At 32.2% G+C, this 24,871-nt stretch overlaps 1 protein-coding gene across 1 annotated transcript in view; it reads left to right on the top strand.

The window, feature by feature from the left end:
- Nucleotides 1–341: 341 nt before the first annotated feature.
- Nucleotides 342–24,871, top strand: part of LOC128158707 (beta-1,4-N-acetylgalactosaminyltransferase bre-4-like) — an 80,708-nt gene continuing 56,178 nt past the window's right edge. Inside the window, exons 1-2 of the mRNA XM_052821649.1 lie at nucleotides 342–416; nucleotides 556–785. Coding sequence (XP_052677609.1) covers nucleotides 600–785 — 186 coding nt within the window. The 5' untranslated portion in view covers nucleotides 342–416; nucleotides 556–599. The remainder of the gene's footprint in view (nucleotides 417–555; nucleotides 786–24,871) is intronic.

The raw sequence follows: 24,871 nt of genomic DNA, 5'->3' as shown, positions 1-24,871 counted from the left end.
ACATGTTGTCCAAAGCATCTAGGAAGAATTCAAATTATCACTGTTTTAAAAACTTTGAATCAGAATTAAAAATAGGTGAATAGACAAAAAATACCAGATAATTAAATTGTTTAAACCAAAACCTGATGGCATTTAGTGCAAAAAAGATTAAATGATGTATCTTTATTATTAGTTATACCGCTATCATTTTATTTCTTTTTTTTGGCCCAGTGACTTTAACTTACCGCTACTTTTACTTCCATTTGCTTTAAATTTAGACATTACTATGTGCCGAAACGAATGTTTGTTCATAAATGCCTGAAGAGTCATGAATCGAAATATTTTAGTTTCCTATGGTAACATGACCTACGCAAACGGATATGAGGAGAACGCAGAGAAAAGTAAACCGCTTTGTCCACTTATTCCTAATGGTCTAGGTATGAGTAATGCTATTCTCAATCTATCGAATGGAATTTTTCTCGTTCCATAACATTTTCTTTTTCTATACATTTAATTTCATTTAATAACATAGTTTACGCTAATATGTTATTAAATGTGATATTATCTGTGTTACAGTTGGGAATAGAAAGGTCAACAAAACTCCACCAACTTGGGAAGATATGGAAAGGAATTATAGTCTGATACAAAACGGCCAATATAAACCCAAGAATTGTAAATCTCGACAGAATGTAGCCATACTCATTCCATTCCGCGACAGGGAAAGTCATCTAAGAATTTTCCTTAACCATATGCACCCATTTCTCATGAGGCAGCAACTACAATATGGAATATACGTTGTGGAACAGGTAATTTTTTTTTATTGATAGACAAAAAGCTAGCTACATGTATATTAAAAATCCATAATGAATTAGCGAATTTAAAAAAAAAGAGTAAACAACCATAACAAATTCAATGTGGTCGCACATTTTAAATTAGATACTTTCATAAGACAGTAATACCTATACCAAGTGTGTGCCCCTAAATTACACAATATTCAGTAAGATTTAAAAATCATGATTTACTGAAAAAAATAGATCTTATTCCATATTACCCTTGGAGCGAGAGTCAGAATAGCTTAGTCGTCAAAACCCTGGACATTAGCCCAGGCGACCCAGGCTCAAGCCCCGAGTGCCGAAATTTATTTTTCAATTTGTTTGTGTAGATTAATAATTTTGTCGTAAAAGTGAAGGATTTATTTGATTTACTCTAAAATCGGACGGAAGACCCACTCGTTGCTCGCAACGACATCGTGCCTAGTTTTTAGGGCCTTCCGTTTCCAACGACCAACCGGTCGGAAGTTATCGTCGTTAAACGATTTTTTAAAGTCAATTTTGTCCGCGACGTTTCTCAAAAATAAGAAAAAAAAGAGAGGGCGAGGGTCCGAGTAGCTAAGTCATTAGAGTCGTGGAAAAGTGCCCAGGTGACCCGGGTTCAAGCCCTGAGTGCCAAAAAGGCTTTTTTAAACTAATGTTTTGCTCATAGTTATGATTTATTCTTAAAATGATGGGTTTTATCTCATATATTAAAAGATTGGAGGAAAGACCCACTCGTTGCTCGCAACGAGAACAATCTAGTTAGGATATTCCGGAATATTAACGGAATACTCTCTTGTTAATCTATAGTTTCTTTTTCTTTATTAAGGTCTTCCGTTTCCAACGGAAGGTCTTATTGTTTTCGTATGGTTTCTTTTTCCCAACTGAGGTCTTCCGGTTTTCATTCGGTTTTTCTTTCCTTATTATTAAGGTCTTCCGTTTCCAACAGAGGACCTTATTGTTAACGTTCGTTTTTTTTTCTATTATTAGGGTATTCCGTCTTCAGCGGAATACCCTTCTATTATTCTATTGTTTCTTTTTACTTTTCTTATTAGGGTTTTCCGTTTTCAACTGAAAACCCTTCTGTTATTCTACTGTTTCTTATTGTTATTTTTTTTTTTCCCGCAAATTTTGTGAAGGCCATTTCTCGAACATTTTTTGTCTGATTGCTTTGAAACTTTCAGGGTATGTAGATGATTTTAAGTTCTGAAAACTATTTTTTCATATTTCAAAAATTCATTTCCGGTTATGAGTTATTGCCCTTTAATTGAAAATTGGGGGGTCCATTGTCCAGTGTTGATTTCGGGAACTACAGATGATAGGTGCATGAAGTTTGGCGAAATTGTTGGTAACATTTTATAGTTTTGCTGGCATAAAAATTTTGGTAAATTTCTTTTTTAGTTTAAGAGGTATTTGTCGCCAAAGTTAAAGATTTTTTTGGGGCTGAAATGTTGTTGCTTTTTGTATTGTAACTTTTAAACTAAAAATATTTTGTTAACATATAGAACAAAAGTTGTTTAGAATATCGAGAGCTTTCATTTAAAATTGGGAAAAAAGGGCTGGCCCCTATAATTAGGGGTCAGCAGTCCATAAACGTTTTTTTCTGATAGCTAAAAATTTTATCATTCTATGGAAAAAAAAATAACTAGATTACTTTTAATAAATTAAATTTTGTAATTTGGTATGAAATTAAACAAGCTCTGTGGTATATTTATTTGTAATTTCATAAAAAAAAATATATGCGAGAATCGTACATGAACGAGTTAATATTGTCTACATAGACACACAAGCGAACAATGCCGCTTCCGGGCGTAGCATTTGTTATTGTTCTGATTAAATTTCACGGTTTTATTCTGTTTATCTAAATCATTTATAAATGCAATGAACATTCACAACTACTTATTTAAACGTGCTATGTGTCCGCGCAGAACAAATCTATGTCGGGGACCCCTATCTGTAACCCCAAATATAAACAGCGACGAACAGCATTATGGAAAAGACAGAGCCATGGATGCCGAAACGCAGAAGAGAAGTTGTGAATTTTTTCGCCGTACATGTTGTACGTTCACGTGCACTTGCAATCCACAGTGAAGCACATGAACATGTACCGGGAACACTACTTCGTATTTGTATATTAAGGAGGGATATATTTAGGGTCTTCCGTTGAAAACAGAAGACCCTCTTGTTATTCTTCGGTTTCTTTCTAGGGTCTTTCGTTTCCAACGGAAGACCCTCTTGTTATTCTATTGTTTCTTTTTATTAGGGTTTTCCGTTTTCAACGGAAACCCCTTCTGTTATTCTACTGTTTCTTATTATTATTTCTTTTTCCCGCAAATTTTGTGCACGAGATTTCTCGAATATTTTTTGTCTGATTGCTATGAAACTTTTAGGGTATGTAGATGATATTAATATCTCTAAATGTTTTTTTCAATTTTTTAAAATTCACTTCCAGTTATGAGTTATTGCCCTTTAATTGAAAATTTGGGGGTCTTTTGTCCAGAGTTCATCTCGGTAACTACAGATGATAGATGCATGAAATTTGTCGGTAACATTTTATAGTTTTGCTGGCATGAAAATTTTGGTAATTTCTTTGTTAGTTTTTGAGCTATTTGTCGCCAAAGTTTAAGATTTTTTCGGGGCTGAAATTTTGTTGCTTTTTGTATTATAACCTTTAAACTAAAAATATTTTGTTAATACATATAGAACAAAAGTTGTTTAGAATAACGAGAGCTTTCATTTAAAATTAAGGAAAAAGGGCTGGCCCCTATAATTAGGGGTCAGCAGCTCATATACGTATTTTTCTGATAGCAAAAATCGTTATCATTTTATGAAAAAAAATTAATTCAGTTATTGTTAATATATTAAATAATGTCATTTGGTATCAAATTAAACAAGTTCTGTGCTATATTTTTTTTCAAATTTCATAAAACAAATATATGAGAATCGTACATGAACGATTGATAAGCTACGAGTAATAAAGGAGAAAAGATGGACATTAAAGTGTGTGATTTATGTGGATGTTACTGATGAAGGTGAGGCTTTTACTCCTTTTAAAGTTTCTTGTTAACTGGTTAAAATTTAGTATATAGTATAGATGTACATTGAAGTACGTACACACTGTTAAATGTTTTTGTTATGGTGTGGGTGTTTGTTTACTAACGTGTAATTTTTACATGTTTCATGGATGTTTAGACTCGCTCGAGGTTCATGGGGGACTGGAAAGGGTAACTGAATTTATCTATTTAAAAAAATAACAGATTGTGAATTTTCAACTCAAAATTCAAAGCAGGGTCTAATTAGAAACATATCATATATTCTTGTGCAGAAGACTCCAAATGTAGTCATGAATACCCTGTAGACATAACTTCAAGTAAATAAAATTGTATACTTCAGACTTCAGAGTTAAAACATGACTTTAATATCTTTATGATGCCGATCATTGTATCATTAAAGAGGTTTAGCAGACCAACGGGTACCCGGTACATGTACTTGTACATGTAGGTTACAAGTTAGAACTATGCCTACCATTCTACCAGTTCACATAATTTTTCTTGTTTAGCAGTTATGATGTGTACTTAAATTGTCCTTGTTAATGTTTTAATGTAATTTTTTATTCTCTTTTTTTAATCTGACTACTGGCAGTACTGGCGTGCGAGCAGTTCTCGCCGAGGACCATTTCTCGCTGGTGCACTGTTACATCATATTTTCGTATATAATTTTATGTGTTGATAAAATGACGTAACAATGCACTGGTGAGAAATGGTACTCGGCAAGAACTGATCGTACGCCAATATTGATTAATTACAGACAAAAACTGAAGGTTCCGAGTGTTATTTTTTATTGAACAACATTGTTTAAAATAATTCTTTATATATGTGACGATCAGACCGGTTTGAATACCAGTGCCAGATAGCTCAGTTGGTAGAGCACCTGACTAGAGATTCAGTCTTATTATTCAGTTTCCAACGGAAGACCTTATTGTTTTCGTACTGTTTCTTATTAAGGTCTTCCGTTTCCAACGTAAGACCTTATCATTTTCGTACTGTTTCTTATTAGGGTCTTCCGTTGGAAACGTAAGACCCTTCTATAATTTTATTGTTTCTTTTTCACTTTTCTTATTATTATTATTCAAGCCCCGAGTGCCGCAAATTTTTCGCTTAGATCTACGGTTTTATCTTTGAATTGATAAGTTTGATCTAATCTTTTCAAAAATCGGACGGAAGACCCACTCGTTGCTTGCAACGAGATCATGTCTAGTTAATCATTTTTTCCCCAAATTTTGTGCACGAGATTTCTCAAAAACTATTCGACTGATTTCGACTATTTTTTAACAGATGTTATGACGTGATCTAATTTTCATACATGTTTATTTATTTTTTAATAGTCACTTCCGGTACTAAATTATCGTCCATTTTGTAATTTTTGACGACCCATTTTTTGCAGCTATAAACTCGAAAACCATAAGAGATATGAATATAAAATTTTCAGGATAGGTAGACTATAGTTTGAAGTTGTGCAGCATGTAGTTGTTAAACGCCTGTTGCTCCATTTCTTGGAGCTCGCCTGGGTACGAAAATTGGGTACGAATTTTCATTCAAAATTTTCATACGTTTTGATCTGTATCTTTTTATCAATTGATATTTTGTAAAAACATATCTAAAAACATATCTAACAAAAGTAGTAAATAATTAAAAGTTCTTTCCAAAAAAATCATGAAAAAGGGGCTGGCCCCTTTTTTTAGGGGCCAAGATCCCCGTAAACTCTATTTCAAATAACATAAAAATGATAAAGATATTGTAATCTATTATAAAAGCAAATATGTTGATATTATCAATATCTATCAGAAAAAAATCATTACTACGCCCATTTATTACATAATATGGGATTTTTAGGGGCAAAAGATCTAAAACTTTGACGCAATATATCAGGAAAAAGAAACATATTTTGTTAAGCATTGTAGAAGAGTAAATGTTTGCATTGATGATTCTAATCGATTCCATTAATCAAAACACCAACGTCTATTCCCATTAGGGATCTATAGGGCTGGCCCCTAAAATATTCAATCATTTGTATCTTACAAATGAACTGCAATTTTAGATGGGTGTAAGAACAAAAAATGTTAGTATTTGTGAGACCTTTTGAATGAACTCAAGAAAAAGGGGCTGGCTCCGTACATTAGGGGCCAAGACACCCGTGAACTCTTTTACAAATAACTTAAAACGATAAAGATTTTGTGATGCATTATAGAAGCAAAGTTGTTGATCGTAACAATATCTATCAGAAAAAATCAATGCCACGCCCATTTATTACGGAATGGCTTTCCAGTAGCACCACCTGGAGAGATTTCTAAACACACATGTGCAGACCTTGCAATTTGTTGCCGATTCAATTGTAAAATCACGATATAAAAAGCAAGCTGTGCATACATTTTGTAAATGAATATCGTCTTTAAATAATAAAGCTATATAAGATTTGTTAATAATTATTCATGGTTAAGAATCAAGTATAGTTCAGCAAATTTCTACACACGTGCAGCGTTATTTCCGGCCATATTTCGACGAGAGAAGAGGCGTAACTGTTAACAATCAATATGTGGCAATGTTAGTGTGTTTATGTGTATGTTTGCTATGGATATGAAAAACTATATACAGCGATTTCTTTACAAGTTCGGTGTTTATCACTTCAATATATCAACTGAACAGAGTAAAAATTCCAGTAATTTTAAAGTCATACACCTTGTCGGGATACTGGGTAATCAATTTCTATTTTTTTCACTGCGGGGTCACTTTTTTACGGGGGTCATTTTTTACGTTTCACATGAAAAATGACCCCTGGGTCTTTTTTCTTCAGAAAAGTCCAATTATTTTACAGCAAAGGGGATCATTATTCTACGTCGAAAAATGACCCCGGTCATTATTCTACGGGGGTCATTATTTCTCATTACAGCGGCATTTCTTTGATGCCGACAAAGCGACCCAGTGAACTCTACTGCATGCAGCCGTACTGCAGGGGCACTTCAGAGGCATATCTTTGATGAGGCGATGCGACGAGCGTCTGAACTAGTGACAGAAACGAGCTCTATATTTGTATTAAAAAAACCGCTATTATTTTTATTTATACTAAAGATGAAACGGAAAACATTAAAATCCATCATTTTAAAGATAAAGTCGTTAAAAAAAAAACAATTAAGGAAGAAAAAATAATCGACATTTGGGGACTGAACCCGGCTCGCTTGGGCACAAGTCCAACACTCTAACGACTGAGGTACGCGGAATCTCGCTTCAGGACTTTGGAGCCCAACATTTCGAGAATGTATGGATCGCTTTTAAAACAAATTTCATATTCGGAAGTTTTGAGAGCGTCTCTATCGAATAAAAACTAAAAAAGAAATTCAGGTTTAAAAAATTCAAAAATTTTATTTCCTTCCAGTGACGACCAGAAGTTACGGCGGAGGTTTGGATATGTGAACGCGCTGCAGCCGTTAATTCTCTACCATTTCTGAGAATTTGAAGGTTCTTTCTTAAATACTTTTTGAGGAAAGTCGTGAACAAGCAAAAAACATAAAATCTTTATTATCTCCGGACCGGAAGTGACGACCAAAAAAACTTGTGAAATTTTCTTACAAATTTTGTCATAAATAAGATCTGAAAGTTTCATAAAAATGGGCTGAGGCATTTTTGAGAAAATGTAACAAAAAAATAATAATAATAGGGAAAAAGAATCAAAGCAATAACAAAAAGATTTTCTGTTAAAAACAGAATACCTTAATAACTAGATCTCGTTACGAGTAACGTGTAGGTCTTCCGTCCGATTTTGTTTTATATGATGAGATGAAATATCAATACTCTCTGCCAAATCTGAGATCCTGGTAAAACTAGGTTTTTTGTCACGAGACCGGAAACGGACGAACAAATGTTATTAATGAAATTAAAGGCTGTTTTTATACATTTGTCTAGTGTACATCACTGTTTATCATGCTAAATGAAACACCAAAGACAATCGGTTAGACTTGTTAAAAACATGAATTGTTTGAACTCTTCTTTTGAGTACCAGAAGAGACGGTTGACAAAATAAAACCCGTTAAACACATCTTGAATCAATTGTCTATCATTGATAACAGTTCGTGTCTCAATCACTTACAGTGACTAAAATCTCTCGGGTATCAAATTTGTAAAAAAGATAGGTACCTAAGGTATTTGATAAAATTCACTGGAAGTAGAATATGTTTGCTTATTTAACAGATATAAGATCGTGTAATGATATACCGGTATTCATTCGATGTTAAAAAGATAAGGAAAAAAGTGCTTCCGGTGACGACCTGAAGTGACGACGATTCAAACAAAATAATGTAAACACAAATACATAATTAAGGCTATCATCCCACAAAGTTGTGTTGTTCAATTCATCACTGTTTTTGAGAACTCGTGGAGTGGTTATTTTTTTTCTTTTGACAGAAAGCGGACAAACGGAAATGCTCAGTGAAAGTAAAAAGCATTTCGTGAACACTAGACACTTGTACTTTACTGTTTATCAATTTTACTAAAATTGTCAAAGAAAAACAGTTAAACTTTCAAAAAGTTTGATTTGTTTGACCCCTTCAAGTAAGAACCGGAAGTGACGGTTGACAAATGAAAGCGATTAAACGCATTTTCTATCGAATGTTTTTTATCTCTATAAGTTTCATGTATTGATCACTTGACTTTCTGAGATCTTGGGGTAAAACATTCATTACAAAAACGCTTTCGGAGATATTTGAGATTTTTCACCGGAAGTAATTTTTTGTTTGTTTTTATTTAACATTGGATACATAACATATGTAAGGATTATTACTTTGATTTCAATTCTATATGAAACAAATTAAATGCAAAAAAAAATTAATAATAATAATTTTTTTGAAGTGCTTCCGGTGACGACCAGAAGTTATGACAAACAAAACAAAATAGTTTTAAGATATCTACAACTATAGGTCTATAATCCTACAAAGTATGAATGCTCAAGTCTTTATCATTTTTGAGATCTCAATGTCACAAGTTTTTTGTCGCGGGACAGGGAATGGACAACAGGAAATTAACTTTGAAAAAATGAAACATGGATACTCGAGATAAAAATTGTTTCTATTACTCCTGAAAATCTTTTGTACAAAAAAGGGGGAACAAAATTCGTACCCAATTTTCAAGCCATAGTAAGCTCTTTGGAACTGCGTCACTGGCGTTAAAAAAAGCAATAGGAACACCTGAAGACTATGGTCTACCTATCCTGAAAATTTCATGTTCATATCATTGATTTTTTTCTATACCAAGCGTACACAAAAAAGTTACAAAATCATCGATAAATCGGTACCGGAAGTGACGACGGCAAAAATATTAAAAACAAAATAAATTCAGATCACTTCCAATCATCTGTGAAAAATGGTGTAAAACGGTTGGACAGTTTTTGAGAAATTGCGTGCACAAAACGTATGGAAAAGGGGATAATAACTAGAGCTGAGCTCGTAGAAAGCAACGAGGATGTCTTCTGTTACAGCTTAAAGTTAAGAAAGAATTGTCAATCAGTCTTTATAACACCATCCCCTTCTACTTACACTTGTCAGGGCCTGACATATATTGATAGGAGATCATTTTCACACAACTCTAATTTCTGACCAATCAGGGCTTTAGAAAATCAATTTGAACTCTTGAAAATTAATTCATGATTGACTATTTTCTATGTACAGTACCCGCAACGTTATTTTTTACAAGATAAACGATAGGATAGGATTCACACACGATAGGATAGCATTAACGCACGATAGAACAGTATACACGCGCGAAAGGATAGGATTAACGCACGATAAAACTGTATACACGCACGATATGATAGGATTGATACACGATAGGAAAGGATAAACGATGTTCATGATAAACGTATGAACGCTTAAAACAATATTTACGAACAAACTGATAATGGCAGAATGTGTTATTTTACGTGGAATTTCTTTTTAGTAACAATTGCCGAGTTGTTAATCATCGCTGCAAAATTTATAGAATTATAAAAATGACCAGTTAATTTTTTTTCCAACTAAGATTATGAGCTTTAATGATCAATAAATTTTCTGTAATGTTAAAATTGTTTTCATTACCGAACACCCTAGCCGATCGCCGCGAATATTTCAGCCCGAGATTAAATCACTCGGAAAATAGCGGGTTTAATTATATAAATCCAACTCTTGTATAAAGTAAATATAAAATCTATCATAAGTACATTTCTTTCTGTATAAGAAAATGATGCATTAAAAACGAATTATTACAGACAAGTAAAATAAATATTTACGCAGATACACATTCCGCGTTCGATTTGTTAACATTGTTTTCATTACCACACACCCTAGCTGATTGCCGAGAACATTTCAGCCTGAAATAAAATATCACACGGAAAATAACGGGTTCAAAATACAACTCGGGTTTTAATTAAATATACCGGTAAATTATATCATAGATAGTTTTGTTTCTGTAAAATATTATATTGCATAAAAGTTAATGTTTACGCAGGTATGCACTCTGCGTACGATTTAATATATTCGATATACAGGTAAATATGTTACCTTGTTCCTAAGAACTTCGTTTTTCATTTTCAATGTTAATAGATATGATTTACATATAATATTGGTTAATTTTGATCTAAAAAAAAAAAAAAATTTGCATCCTGACGGAATGTTGCATAGGGTTTTATAATTCTTGTTCGATAAATATTCGTATACGGCGCACCGAAGGAGTTGCAACTTAGTAATAAATGTACTTGCTTATGAAAAGGCACGAAACGATTAACACGATAGGATAAACGGAAGAATTGTTGAAATTAAACGATAAACCTGATAGGATTAACGCACGATAGGATAGGATTAACGCACGATAGAACAGTATACACACACGATAGGATAGAATTAACGCACGATAGAACAGTATACACGCACGATACGATAGGATTGATACACGATACGATAGGATGGGATTGTAAAAAATAACGTTGCGGGTACTGTATAAATGTTACCCCAAGACTGCAGAGTATTGAATAGTTAGATCTCTCGTAAAGCAGATAAAGGCATGTCTGTGATAAGTTGGGTATATATTTAGACAAGAAAAGTCTTTACTGCAACTTTAAAACACTATTACGCACAGGGAGCTATTCCTCACAAGCAACATGAAAGCGGGTATGAATGTTCTCGTGTGAAGCGTTTAACTCTTTTATTACGCAATATCCAAACAACAGTATATTACAATTAGATTGATAAGATAATGAAAAACAACTATTTCACGACATCATTATCGTAGCATGTATCGTATTTTAGTTATCCAGCAAAGACTTTCAAGGCGCCTAGATCCCTTCTTTATATTAAGGGTCCAGCCCCTTTTTTCTGGTCTCAAATGAAAGCCCTTAAATTTATAAACAACTTTTGTTCTGTATGCATTTAGAAAAAATTGCAAACCAAAAAGTTACGGAGCAAAAACATGAGTTAAAACTAGCAATTTCGAGATATAGATTTCGATTATATAGATTAAGTGGAAAAATTGAAAAAAAAAAATAAAATACTAAAATCAGAAGACAACATTCAAAATGTCCATTTTAAAAAATTCTAAGTTTGGATTATTTGCTACGGACCATTTCGGAGCCTTTGTCTGGAAACGGATGCCCCTAAAATTAAAAAAAAGGGGAATAACTCGAACCCAGAAGTTACGATTTGTCATTTTTTTTGCTTAAAAGCTACATCTAATTTACAATACACCCTGAAAATTTGAATGAAATCAAATTACATACAAAAAACAAAAAAAAAGTTATTAAGGTTAAACACTATAAGCTATAAGAAGCTAAAAGAAGAATAACAATAATGAAGAATTACCATCAGAATCAGTACAAGGTCTTCCGTTGGAAACGGAAGACCTTAATAACTAGATCTCGTCACAAGTAACGTGTATGTCTTCCGTCCGATTTGTTTTATATGATACGATGAAATATCGATATTCTCTGCGAAATATGAAATCTTGTTGAAACTGGGTTTTTTGTCTCGGGACCGAAAACAGACGCACGGAAGTGATTAATGGAAATAAAAGCTGGTATTTCTTGTACATTTTCCTAGTGTATATCACTGTTTGTCAGGCTATATGAAACACCCAAGAAAGTCGGTTAAACCTTAAAAAAAATATGAATTTTTAAAACCATTCCAATTAGTACTGGAATTGATGGTTGACAAAATTAAAACCCGTTAAACGATTTTTCAATCAAATGTCTATCATTCATAAAAGGCTCGTGTTTCAATCGCTTACTGTTATCAAATTTGTTAAAAGGAAAGCTATTGAGATATCTCGTCGGAAGTAGAATTTTTTGTTTTTATTTAACATCGGATACAAAACATATGCAAGGATCATTACTTTAATTTCAGTTCTATATGAAACATATTAAATGCGAAAAAAAAAAATATTTTTTTTAATTACTTGTGGTAATGACGGAAAGTTTTGGCGAACAAAACAAAATAGGTTAAAGACATCTACAACTATTGGTCTATAATACATCCTACAAAGCCTGAATGCTCCAGTTCTTATCATTTTTTTTTATCCTGACGTCACAAGCTTTTTGTCGAGGGACAGGAAACGGACGACAAGAAACGAAGTTTGAAAAAAAAAAATGAAACAAAAACTTTGAGATATCATGTTCAATTTTCCCTGCAAATTTTTAAAAAATCTATTTAGCCATCTCTGAGAAATCTTTCAAAAAAAAGGTGGGGAAAATTTCAAAATTCCTCACTATTTTTCGCACACGGGCAAACACCAAGTGATAGCGCCACTGGCGTTAGACAACATGATAGTGCACAACTTTCAATTCTAGTCTACCTCTCCTGAATCTTTTGTATTCATAACACTGATATCTTCTGAAATCAGCTCTGCACAAAATATATCGTAAAAAAATAGAAAATCGACCATAACTCGGTACCGATGGTGACGATTTCAAAAATGTCTAGAACTATGACCTCTGGCAATCATTTGTGAAAAAATGGTCGAAATCGGCCGAATATTTTCTGAGAAATTGCGTGCACAAAATTTGTGGGAAAAAATAAGAAACAGTACGAAAACAATAAAACGGAAAACCTTAATAAGAAACGTTAAGAAAAGAATAAGGTCTTTCGTTGGAAAGAGAAGATCTTATTAATAAACAGTACGACAACAATAAGATCTGTCATTGGAAACGGAAGACCTTAATGATGAGACAAGTAAACTAGATACGATCTCGTTACGAGTAACGAGTAGGTCTTCCGTTCAATTTTTTATACGATTCCATTAAAATATCAATGAAATTTTAGAATTTGCACTCGACCCCTCCCTTTCAGATAATGTATACGATTGTCAATATCCTTTCAAATGCTTGACAATGTGTTTTGCTTTTTCACATACAGCACATTTAAAAATTAAGATTTTAGTCCCCTAAAATCCCTAATTACGTCATCAATGGGTGTGGCAATGAGTTCTACAAACTAATATTGTTACAATCAACAACTTTGCTTTTATAATGTTTTACAAAATCTTGATCGTTTTTTTAAGGTATGTGTAAGCATTTTTACGAGTCTCTTGGCCCCTAATTTAAATGGTCAGCCCTTTTTCTTGGGTCTTTCAAAAGGTCACACGAATACTAAGATTTTTTGTTATTACAACCATCTAAAATTGTTGTTCATTTTTAAGATACACATGATGAAATATTTTAGGTGCCAGCCTTGTAGATCCCTTATCGGGACAGACATTGGTGCTTTGAGTAATAGAATCGATTAAAACCATCAATGCAAACATTTTCTCTTCTACAATGCTTAACAAAATATGTCTCCTTTTCTAGAAATATTGCTTCAAAGTACTTTGGCCCCTAAAATTCCCTTATTACGTAATAAATGGGCGTGGCAATGATTTTTCTGATAGATATTGTTACGATCAACAACTTTTCTTCTATAATGCATTACAATATCTTTATTGTTTTTTAGTTATTTGTAGTAGAGTTTACGAGTGTCTTGGCCCCTAAGAAAAGGGGCCAGCCCCTTTTTCATTATGTCTTTGAAATTGTCTTTAAGATTCTAACATTTTTTGTTCTTACACCCATCTTAAATTGTTGTTCATTTTTGAGATACAAATGATTGAATATTTTAGGGGCCAGCCTTGTAGATCTCTTGACAGCAGACGTTGGTGTTTTGATAAGTGAAATCGATTTAAACTCTTTATGCAAATATTTTCTCTTCTATGATGTGTAACAAAATATGTCTACTTCTCTAGATATATTGCGTCCAAATTTAGGTACTTTTGCACCAAAAAATCTATAATTACGTAATAAATGGGGTGGCAAAGATTTTTTTCTGATAGTTATTGTTTCAATCAACCAACAATCAATTCAATCAACAACTTTGCTTCTATAATGCATTTCAAATTCTTTATTGTTTTTAAGTAATTTGTAATAGAGTTTACGAGTGTCTTGGCCCCTAATTAAATTAGCCAGCCCCTTTTTCATGATTTCTTTGAAAAGGTCTTTAGAATTCTAATATGTTTTGTTCTTACGCAAATCTAAAATTGTTGTTCATTTTTGAGATAGAAATGATTTAATATTTTAAAGGCCATCCCTGAAGATCCCTTATGGGGACAGACGTTGGTGTTTGTTAAGTGAAATCAATTTAAACCGTTAATGCAAATATTTTCTCTTCTATGATGTCTAACAAAATATGTCTACTTATCTAAATATATATCGTCAAAGTTTAAGTACTTTGGCCCCTTAAAATTCCTAATTACGTAATAAATGGGCGTGGCAATGATTTTTTCTTATAGATATTGTTGCGATCAACAACTTTGCATCTATAATGCATTTCAAAATCTTTATCATTTTTAAGTTATTTGTAATAGAGTTTACGAGTCGCTTGGCCCCTAAAAAAAGGGACCAGCCCCTCTTTCTTGTTTTTCTTGGAAAGACCTTTTGATAATCTACTATTTTTGTTATATATATCTTAACAAAATATCAACTGATAAGAAGATACAGATCAAAAGTATGACAATTTTGAATGAAAATTCGTACCCAATTTTCGTGCCGAGGCGAGCTCCAAGAAATGGCGCCACTAGCGTAAAACAACATAATAGTGCACAACTTCAAACTATTGACTACCTATCCTGAAAATTTAATAGTCAGATCTGATAGTTTCTGAGATCAGCTCTGCAAAAAATAGGTCTTAAAAAAAATACAAAATAGCCGATAAATCGGTACCGGAAGTGACGACACAAAAAAGAAAATAATTTATGAAGTTTAGATGACAATCAATAATCTGTGAAAAAATGATTGATAACGGTCAAAAGGTTTTCAAGCAATTGCGTGCAGAAAATTTTAATAATAACCCTAATAACAAAAAGACCTGAAAAAGAAAACAATGGAATAACAGTAGGGTCTTGTGTCTTTATCTAAATGAAAGATTGTTTTTCAATTTTTACTACATTCCAACAACCCCTTTGTGATGAATATGTTTGTCAGAAAATCAAAAAATTGGAGAAAAGGAGAGACAGGACAATTCTTGGCTCCGGCGAGATTAGAACAAACATCTTTTGCAGATGTGTTATTTTGATTTAATTCCGACCGGAAGTAAATGTTTTAAAAAAAACTTTCGGCGGTACAAACTTTAGATGACGAGGCATCATCCCTGAAAACTTGACTGAAATCGGGCAAGCCATCTCGGAGAAATCGCCTGCACAAAATCGGTAATAAAAAAAATAAATTAAAAAATGAACTAGAGCAAAGCTTGTTGCAAAGCAACGAGTGGGTCTTCCGTTAATGTCGAAAGTAAAGCTAGAGGTTTATGTAAGGGGTAGAGTTCTTATACCAATAACAATGGTAACTTAAACAAAAAAAAAATTAAAAAATTGAATAATTCTTGGTACGACTTAACAAAATCCGAATTGTTCTGAGTACGAATTAACAAAAGCCTTTACGATTTCAAGAACGACTTAACAAAAAAATCCGAACATGTAAAAGTAAGACTTACCAAAAATCGAATTATTTTTGGTAAGAGTTAATTTCACTTTGTACTTTATGCTATTTTTTAAACCTAGAAAGCGAAATCAAAATTTCCAAAAAAATCGATTTTTAATCCCAAATATCTCTGCATTGCATCGTCCGATTTTAAAACAGATTTCAGATTTGAATTCACCATGGCAAATTCTATAATACTGGAGTATTGTAGAATTTTGTTAAAAAAAAATTAAAATTTCCAAAAATTGGAACAACTTCCAGTTTTGAGCAAAATTGATGAATAAAATTTTAAACCCCCCAGTACATTACAGAATTGATACATCTATCATCAGTAAAAATTTCAAAGCGATATCTTTAAAGTTTACGGAGATTTCTTCTGGACAAAATCACTTTTTAAAAAATTGAAAATGGCCGCCAAATATGAACGGAAGTGACGTAAATGCTGAACCATTGACATTGTTGAGGCACGGTTACTTTACAAAAGCTCTGAAAATTTCAATGAAATCAGATGAAAACTTTTTGAGATATAAAGCCGAGAATGAGTCAGAAAAAAAATAAAAAAGAAATTAAAAATAAAAAGAAACCGAAGAAAAACAAGAAGGTCTTCCGTTGGAAACGGAAGACCCTAAAAAGAAACAATAGAATAATAGAAGGGTCTTCCACCGAGGACGGAAGACCCTTAAAAGAAACCTTAAAAAAAAGAAACAATAGAACTAGAGTAAAGCTCGTTGCAAAGCAACGAGTGGGTCTTCCGTTAATGTCAAGAGTAAAGCTTGATGTTCCTGCAAGAAGCAGAGTGTTAAAATCAATAACAAGAGCAACTTAAAGTAAAAGATAAAAATAAATACGAATGGTACTATGTACGAATTAACAAAAACCTTAACGATTCTAAGAACGACTTAACAAAAAAATAATTCCGAAGGTGTCAAAGTACTTAACAAAATTCGAATTATTTTTGGTATGAGTTTGAACTTTACGCTATTTTTGAAACCAAAAACGCAGAATCAAAATTTCTAAAAATTAATTTTTAAACCCTGATATCTGTTATGCATCGTCCGATTTAAAAACGGATTTTAGTTTTGTACTCATCATGAAAATTACCGTATGTTACATATGTTTAATTTTTAATATTGAAAAACAATAAAAACTAAAACAAGAGACAAATGGGCCACATCGCTCACCTGAGGAACAATAGGTATGATAAAATCAGCTAAATGGGGTCACAATGCAAACTACCTGGACAATGTACAATAATACATGTAGATCCTGTATAAATAAAATCCATTTTACCCCCTAAATATTCTTATGTTTATAATCATTAGTTCCTTTTCTAAAAGGATGATTTTATATTGATTTTATAGTCATATCGCATGTTGAGTATTGCAGTTCTCAAAAAGATCCTTAACAATAGTTTATATATGGGATATAAACCTACATCAAACTCTGAACCTTCTTGTGAGGCCAAAGAACTGTCCTGGGGCCAAAGTCTTAACAATTATAAAGAATCATCTGGCTGATTCGTTTCTGAGAAGAAGATTTTTAAATATTTACTCTATATATTCCTATGTTAAACTTTGACCCCCCCCCCTCCCCATCCATTGTGGCCCAAACATATCCCCGGGGTCATGATTTTCACAACTTTGTATCTACACTACCTGAGGATGCTTCCACATACATGTAAGTTTCAGCTTTCCTGGCTGATTAGTTTATGAGAAAAATATTTTTAAAGATTTTCTCTATATATTCCTATGTAAAAATCCATTCCCCCATTGTGACCCCACCATACCACCTGGGACTATGATTTGAACAAACTTGAATCTACACTACCTGAGGATGCTTCCACTTTAATTTGAGCTTTTCTGGCCTAATAGTTTTTGAGAACATTTTCAAAGATTTTCTCTATATATTCCTAAGTAAAAATTGATCCCCCTCTTGTGGCCCCTCCCTACCCCCGGGGACCATGATTTGAACAAACTTGAATCTACACTACTTGAGGATGCCTCCACACAAGTTTAAGCTTTTCAGGCCGAATAGTTTTTGAGAAGAAGATTTTTGAAAAATACCAATAAATTTTCAATAATTCTCAATTACCTCCCCTTTAAAGAGGGCGTGGCCCTTCATTTAAACAACTTGAATCCCCTTCACCTAGTGGTGGTGCTTAGTGCCAAATTTGGTTGAAATCTGCCCAGTGGTTCTTGAGAAGATGAAAATATGAAAAGTTTACAACAACGACAACGACAAATTGTGATCAGAAAAGCTCACTTGAGCCTTTGGCTCAGGTAAGCTAACAACAAAATAAAGGAAACATAATTGCATACTTTTATTGAAAACAATTTTTCACAGCTAACAATTGTAAATTACTTTAAACAGCCATAATTTTGTTTGTTATAATTTCTTATCAAACACAGACCACAACAAGGCATGATGCTTTCTTAAAGTTCCATTACAGTAACTGTTCATGAATTATCCGATTTAATTTGAATTGCTGGTAAATAGTCTGTAGAACACATTAAGGAATATGCATGTGGGTAGAGGTGACAGGTTAACCTCAAGAGCTGAAAAGAATCAACAGGTAAAAACCATGTGGCCACCAACCCCTGCGAGATGAAATTCATGATTTTAATAACTTTAATGAACCGTTCATGAAGTTTCATGATGTATTCATGACTGGTTCATAACTGGTTCATAAAGGTGGTTCATGAATTTTATTCATGAATATATTCTTAAAATGTAATTCATGAACAAATTATGAATATACAAGAATACAGGAAATACCTGGTATTCAAATTAGTTCTAGGTATTGAACATTCATGAATTTTCATGAAGTTTTAATTTACGAAATATATAATTAATTTGAAGTACTTTTATAAATAACATAGGACTCTAGTATTCAGAACACTATCCTTTTTTTTAAAAATTATACATTTTTAAAAATATTAATATTAAAACACAGTCTTCATGAACATTCATGAATATTCATGCAAATACCGATATAAATGTGGCATCTTTAATTTTGAAAAAGAAAGATCTGATATATTATAGTTACTTTATTTATTCAATTCTAAGAAACGTGAATTCATTGACAACAGCGAAGGTCTCAGACATCATGATCAAATGGTCATTACTAGATCCTAAATTTGACGCTTAATTTCTTCATATTTCAATTAATATTTTTTTTTAAAAATGACATAATTTATTACTGAATAATCAGTCTTTGCAGATGATACATTATGGCTGTTTTATGTTTTTAAAAATCTTGTAAACTAAACTGAAAAAGTGAAATAATTTAAAACTTTGCATATTTCTTTGGAAAAAAGATTTAGTATACGTTGAATTCCAACTTGTTTGAAGTTCATTGTATATCAAGTTTATTAAAGACGTGGTAGGTAGTCAGTCTATCATAGAAGCATAAATACACACAAGACGAAGTGCGTCTGTTCCTGGGAGAACGACAGAGAAAATGTTCCGAGCACATTCGGTTGAAATTTGGACCCCGTCGAGTTTAGAACCTTTGTGGTTTCTTTGTAAAAGGCATTACTGTTGTACACATTTGAAAGCGATTCATTCTAAGAAGTTACAAATCCGTTATGTAAATATTCCGTTGAGAACTTCCAACAATTCATTTATGAATAGCTGTTTAAACTCAGACAACTACCGTTACTACATCCCGAGTTTCGAGGAGTCCGCCATTGTTTATGAGGTGTCATGTCGATTCGCCTCCGTTACAAAAACACACTGAACTTCAATTTGTCAATTAACTTAATGATAAGCAATAATGAAAATATTACTTTAAAACATTAATGCAAATCATAGAAATAAAGTATGAAAGAATATTTAATTGAGTGTAAATTATTTTTTAAGTTCCAAAACCTTGAGGGTTCAAAACGAAGGGGGTTGAAGTTTAACAGACACAACTTGTGTAAACCGAACGATATTAAATCGTACGTTTCTTCAATCTCTGAAAATATAATAATGAAAACTTAAGCATTTTATAATTAGTTTCATTTAAAGATATTTTTTGATTATTATTAATTAACATATGTTAAAAAAATCATTTAACTAAATGAAAGAGTCTCAGAATACACAGTCAGCGAGTTGTTTTGATTATATTACGTCACTTCCGCCCAGTGATTACGCGTTTTGAATGAAAGCAGACGGATCTTCAACATGAGCGATGGATTAATTAAGCATGGAACATGCAAGAAGATAATGCAGCAGATGTAGTTCAAAGTAATGGTATTAAAGGTAATATAGTATGTATACATGTATATTGAAATAACTTTTATGAGGGAGTCAAAACGTAAGATTAAGTTTTGTTCATTTTTTCAAACATTTCAAAATGGAGGTTTTTAATTTGTAGTGAAATTCTTTTTTGACTAACTTATAAGTTTTAACTACATAATTGATAATAAATTACACATTTGAAATACCTAAATCGGTGCAATTACAAGGTAAAGTTATATGCTGATGTCATTTGAGTTAATACAATTTTTTTTTACTCTAGAATTATGCAGTGAAACCAGAATATTGGACAGCCCTAAAGATAGTGATCATTGAACATAAATTTCAGTAAGTAATAAATAAATGCTATTGCAAGTAATTGATAATTCCTAATAGAATGGCCAGTATCATTTACAAATTTGAAAACAGTTATAGTTTCATCGTAACAAATTAAAGAAGTATTTTATTCGAGTATATAGATACATTGAAATGGATTGAACAGCAGGCATAATGCCTATTTATGTTTTCTCCTGAATTTTTCATCTTGTTTCATCTTGAGTTGTTTTATTTTTCTGCGATATCACTTTTTCTAGGGTAGGCACTCTCATTCTTAAGCTCTAGTGCAATTTCAGCATTATCATTTGATAAAAATATTTGAAATAAGAATTAAATGAGATGATTGAATGATTAGTTAATGTTCCAAATGTTTTAAACGACATGTCATGATTAAAAATTACTGCTATTTGTCATATTATTTTTGTACAGTACAGAGGTTAACAACTCTTCTGCCACCGAAGGGGCGATATGTGAAGCCTGAAGAATTGCCACCAAGAAGTGCTGTCACCAAGACACTCTGGGTTTGTAGAAAATAATCATTTAAAGGATTGAGCATTTTACCTACCATGCAGTAAATGCTGCTATGCACATTGCAATATATGGAATACAAGTGAAATCAACATGAGCAGAGGCAAGGAAGATGCAACAAAGGAAGATTTCATAAAGAACATATTGATAGTTATCATCTAGTAATCATATTCTAATGTCGCTTATATTTCAAATCATTGCATATTGGTATATGTCAATTCTAATATTGTAACATTCCTTTAAAGCTAATGAGTTAGTATTGATATCATTTCCTGTTGTTTTTTAAAACAACTTTATTAAACTTGCTGATTATTTAAAGTGATAGTCAGTACATAACAATTATGTGATACTTAAGAAATTGTCTCATTATTCTTCAATTTATTATAATAAAGTATTTTATATCTGTTTTTTTTTGGAGATTTTACTTTTTTATATACAAAATGTAGAAGGTAAGAATTTTCATGAATAGTTTATGAATTTTATTTATGAATTATTCATGAATAAAATTCATAATGATATTCATGAACAGTTCATGAAGATTCATTAAACTTATTCATGAACAGTTCATGAAGATCCGATGAACTTATTATTGGACATTCATCAAATGATGAAGCTTCATGAATATAACTGTTCATGAATTATTCATGAAAAATTATATTCATGAATATTCATCAACATTTTTTCATGAACAAAAATTCATGATTTTAAAATGTCCAATAATAAGTTCATGGGATCCTCATGAACTGTTCATGAACATTTCATGAATATAATTCATGAATCATTCAAGGGAAAATCATGAATTGTTCATGATCATCTCGCAGGGGTATAGCTGAAATTAAAAAAATTAATAAGCTGTGTTAATACATGTACCGGAACTAATAATTGGTGTGTTTACATTAACATATGCATAGTATTTCTGAAAAAAAAATACACTGACCATGCAGTGTAATAAGTATGAAATATCCCAATACGTGACATTAGATGGCACAGGACAGTTTTTTTGATACATTTCATTGTAGCCTGGGGACGTGTGTCTTCGGAACCCTGTAACTAGAATTTCCTCAGTTCCCATTCACCACAAATACCTTAAATTCACTCATCTGAAGAAAATTACTAGTCAAAACCTGTAAAATTTTCTACATACTGGTTTTTATGAGATTTTGACCCTTCCATATTTTTGTTAATTTTTCATGATTTTTCAGCTTTTTAGACCTCCCCCAGCCAATTCCCTGCAAAGGGTTGACCTTCTGTACCATGTGCATGTTGCTCCATCACATGTCAGAAACTTACCGGTGTATAGTTTATAATGCCCCATCCACCTACTTTTCGTGTTATTTACCCTCCCATCTGTAACTTGCATTTTCACTGTCTAAAGTCAACACAACAGTCATAGCCGCAGGTTTCGCATTTCACTTCTGAATCTCATGTACCTAACATATGGGGCCTACATATTGAATATCAATTTCAACAAGAGACAACCCTCTAACAAATGATAATCATTAAAAATCATTTCATGAATTTTAGCAACACTCATAAGCCTTCAAGTACAGCAACTCTCAATTTAACAAAAATATTGACAGGTACTTTATCCGAAATTGTCCCTTGCTACCTTTAACTTACACTAACCTTCTCTGAAAAGTCATCTTGTCTTAAACTTACAAAGCTTATGCTATTCTGAGAAAAAGTATACCTCATTTTGCCAATTCCATTAAGGATTAAGAAAAATATGGCCATTTAAGTGAACCCAGCATTTCCACTTTCTTCTATTTAACACAGATTCATAGGGCTCTCCTTAAATAAAGCATCTTAACCCAATCTTATAGAGGTCAACTGATGTTACACCTCCCTAAATAAGAAACCTTATTCAAAACTACATACATATACATGATGTTATCATGACAAAAGCATCACATCACTTAGAAATACCCTTACATGTATACCCTCCCCCTATTTTTTGATTTTCCTAAGAAGCATTAGTTTGAACACTTTAACCTAATATTATGAAACTTGTGGCAATTCCCTTGAGTCATTTCTCACACATATTTAAAAACAACCATCACTGATATTGAAAATTGATCTTTTCTTGATAAATGGATGAAATGTAACATTTTTTTCACAAAAAGACATGCCGCCATACATGTGATTTCTTGTTTTCATGAAACAGTAAGCATATAATCATTTTTAGTGAATATCTTATTTATTCTGGTTTCTAGTCTCCTTTTAACTTTGCTAAAATAGTAAGACCTACAAGTGTGATGTCTGCTCTTAATTAAAATGAAATTCAAACACAACCGGGTACCTTGGGACGCATGAGAATTCCATGATAAGTGTTCAAATTTTACATGTTTTCCTACATTTTTGATGCATATATACAATAAAAGGGTAAAAATTTGTTGTTTCTTGATCATTTCGAGAGTAATTATTATAGCAGATGTTATTTCAAGGTCAAATGTACATTTACATATCCAACATGTAATGGTAATGGAGACAATTGGAAAGAGGGGGTGGCTTTTTGAATTCTGTAAATATATCTAAAATATCACTTTTAGATAGGAAGGAGCAAAAACTTGAGTTTTTTGACATATTGTATTAATACTTTGATAACTGCATTTGTCTACATGTGAATTTTATTTGAAAGAAAAATATGCTGTTTTAAAAAATTGAGTTATATAAGTCAGGTTGCTTAATGTTATTTCATGAAATCAGACAGCAAAATTGCTACAAATTTATAATTTAAATAATTCAATTGATCAAAACTCTTTTACTGTGCAGTATTAATTCTTATCTCGGTAATTAACTTAAGCCTATCAATTGTCATCAGGATAGGAAATACCTACTTTTTAAGCCAATTTACTCTAGTGGTGGTCATTCTACACATTTAAAAGGGATTTACTTCCCTTGTATACATGTATTATAGCTAATAAATCATGTAATGACATATCTAACCAACAAAATCATCCATTTTCCCCAAAATAGACTACTTTTGGTACAAAATCCACTCAAAATTACAGTTCAATGTGAAATCTGAAAATACCATGTAGTCTTGAAACTTACACTAACATTCTCTGAAAAGTCATCTTGTCTTAAACTTACAAAGCTTACGCTATTCTGAGAAAAAGTATACCTCATTTTGCCAGTTCCATTAAGGATTAAGAAAAATATGGCCATTTAAGTGAACCCAGCATTTCCACTTTCTTCTATTTAACACAGATTCATAGGGCTCTCCATTAATAAAGCATCTTTACCCAATCTTTTAGAGGTCAACTGTTGTTCAACCTCCCTTAATAAGAAACCTTATTCAAAACTACATACATATGATATACATGATATTATCATGACAAAAGCATCACATCACTTAGAAATACCCTTACATGTATTCCCTCCCCCTATTTTTTGATTTTCCTAAGAAGCATTAGTTTGAACACTTTAACCAAATACATGTATTATGAAATTTAAATGCTTCTATTCTGATCAATTGAATTTTTAAGCAGTGTGAAATTAAAACCATTGCAATTGATACTTTTGTAAAAATCATGAAATTTAACACCGTGGAATTAAAACGACTTACAGTATTTCATCCGAACAGCCTCAAAGTATAATTTTCTGCTATACCATTTTTTTAAAATGAATTCTACTTGCAAATAAATTTAGCGAGGATTTTTTTCTCTTTTCTTATTAATGACAGGTTTTAAAAACAATATTATGTTTAGTAGGTATAAAATTCCATAAACAATTTTACAAAGCTTTGGATTTTCGTTGCACAATGAAAAAATGAGGGATTGCACGATAATACATGCTCATTTTGAAATTTAAAGCATTGTTGATTTCTTTTCCTAGATAGAGATATGCACAAAATGATGTTGCTCTGTGATGCTTTGCCAAGATTAAAAGCATGAGAGAGAGAGAGAGAGAGAGAGAGAGAGAGAGAGAGAGAGAGAGAGAGAGAGAGAGAGAGAGAGAGAGAGAGAGAGAGAGAGAGAGAGAGG

This window comes from Crassostrea angulata, chromosome 8, assembly GCF_025612915.1.
Source record: "Crassostrea angulata isolate pt1a10 chromosome 8, ASM2561291v2, whole genome shotgun sequence".
Classification (NCBI taxonomy): domain Eukaryota; kingdom Metazoa; phylum Mollusca; class Bivalvia; order Ostreida; family Ostreidae; genus Magallana; species Magallana angulata.
Note: the sequence above shows the minus strand (reverse complement) of the source record. Positions and strands in the feature narration are given on the sequence as shown.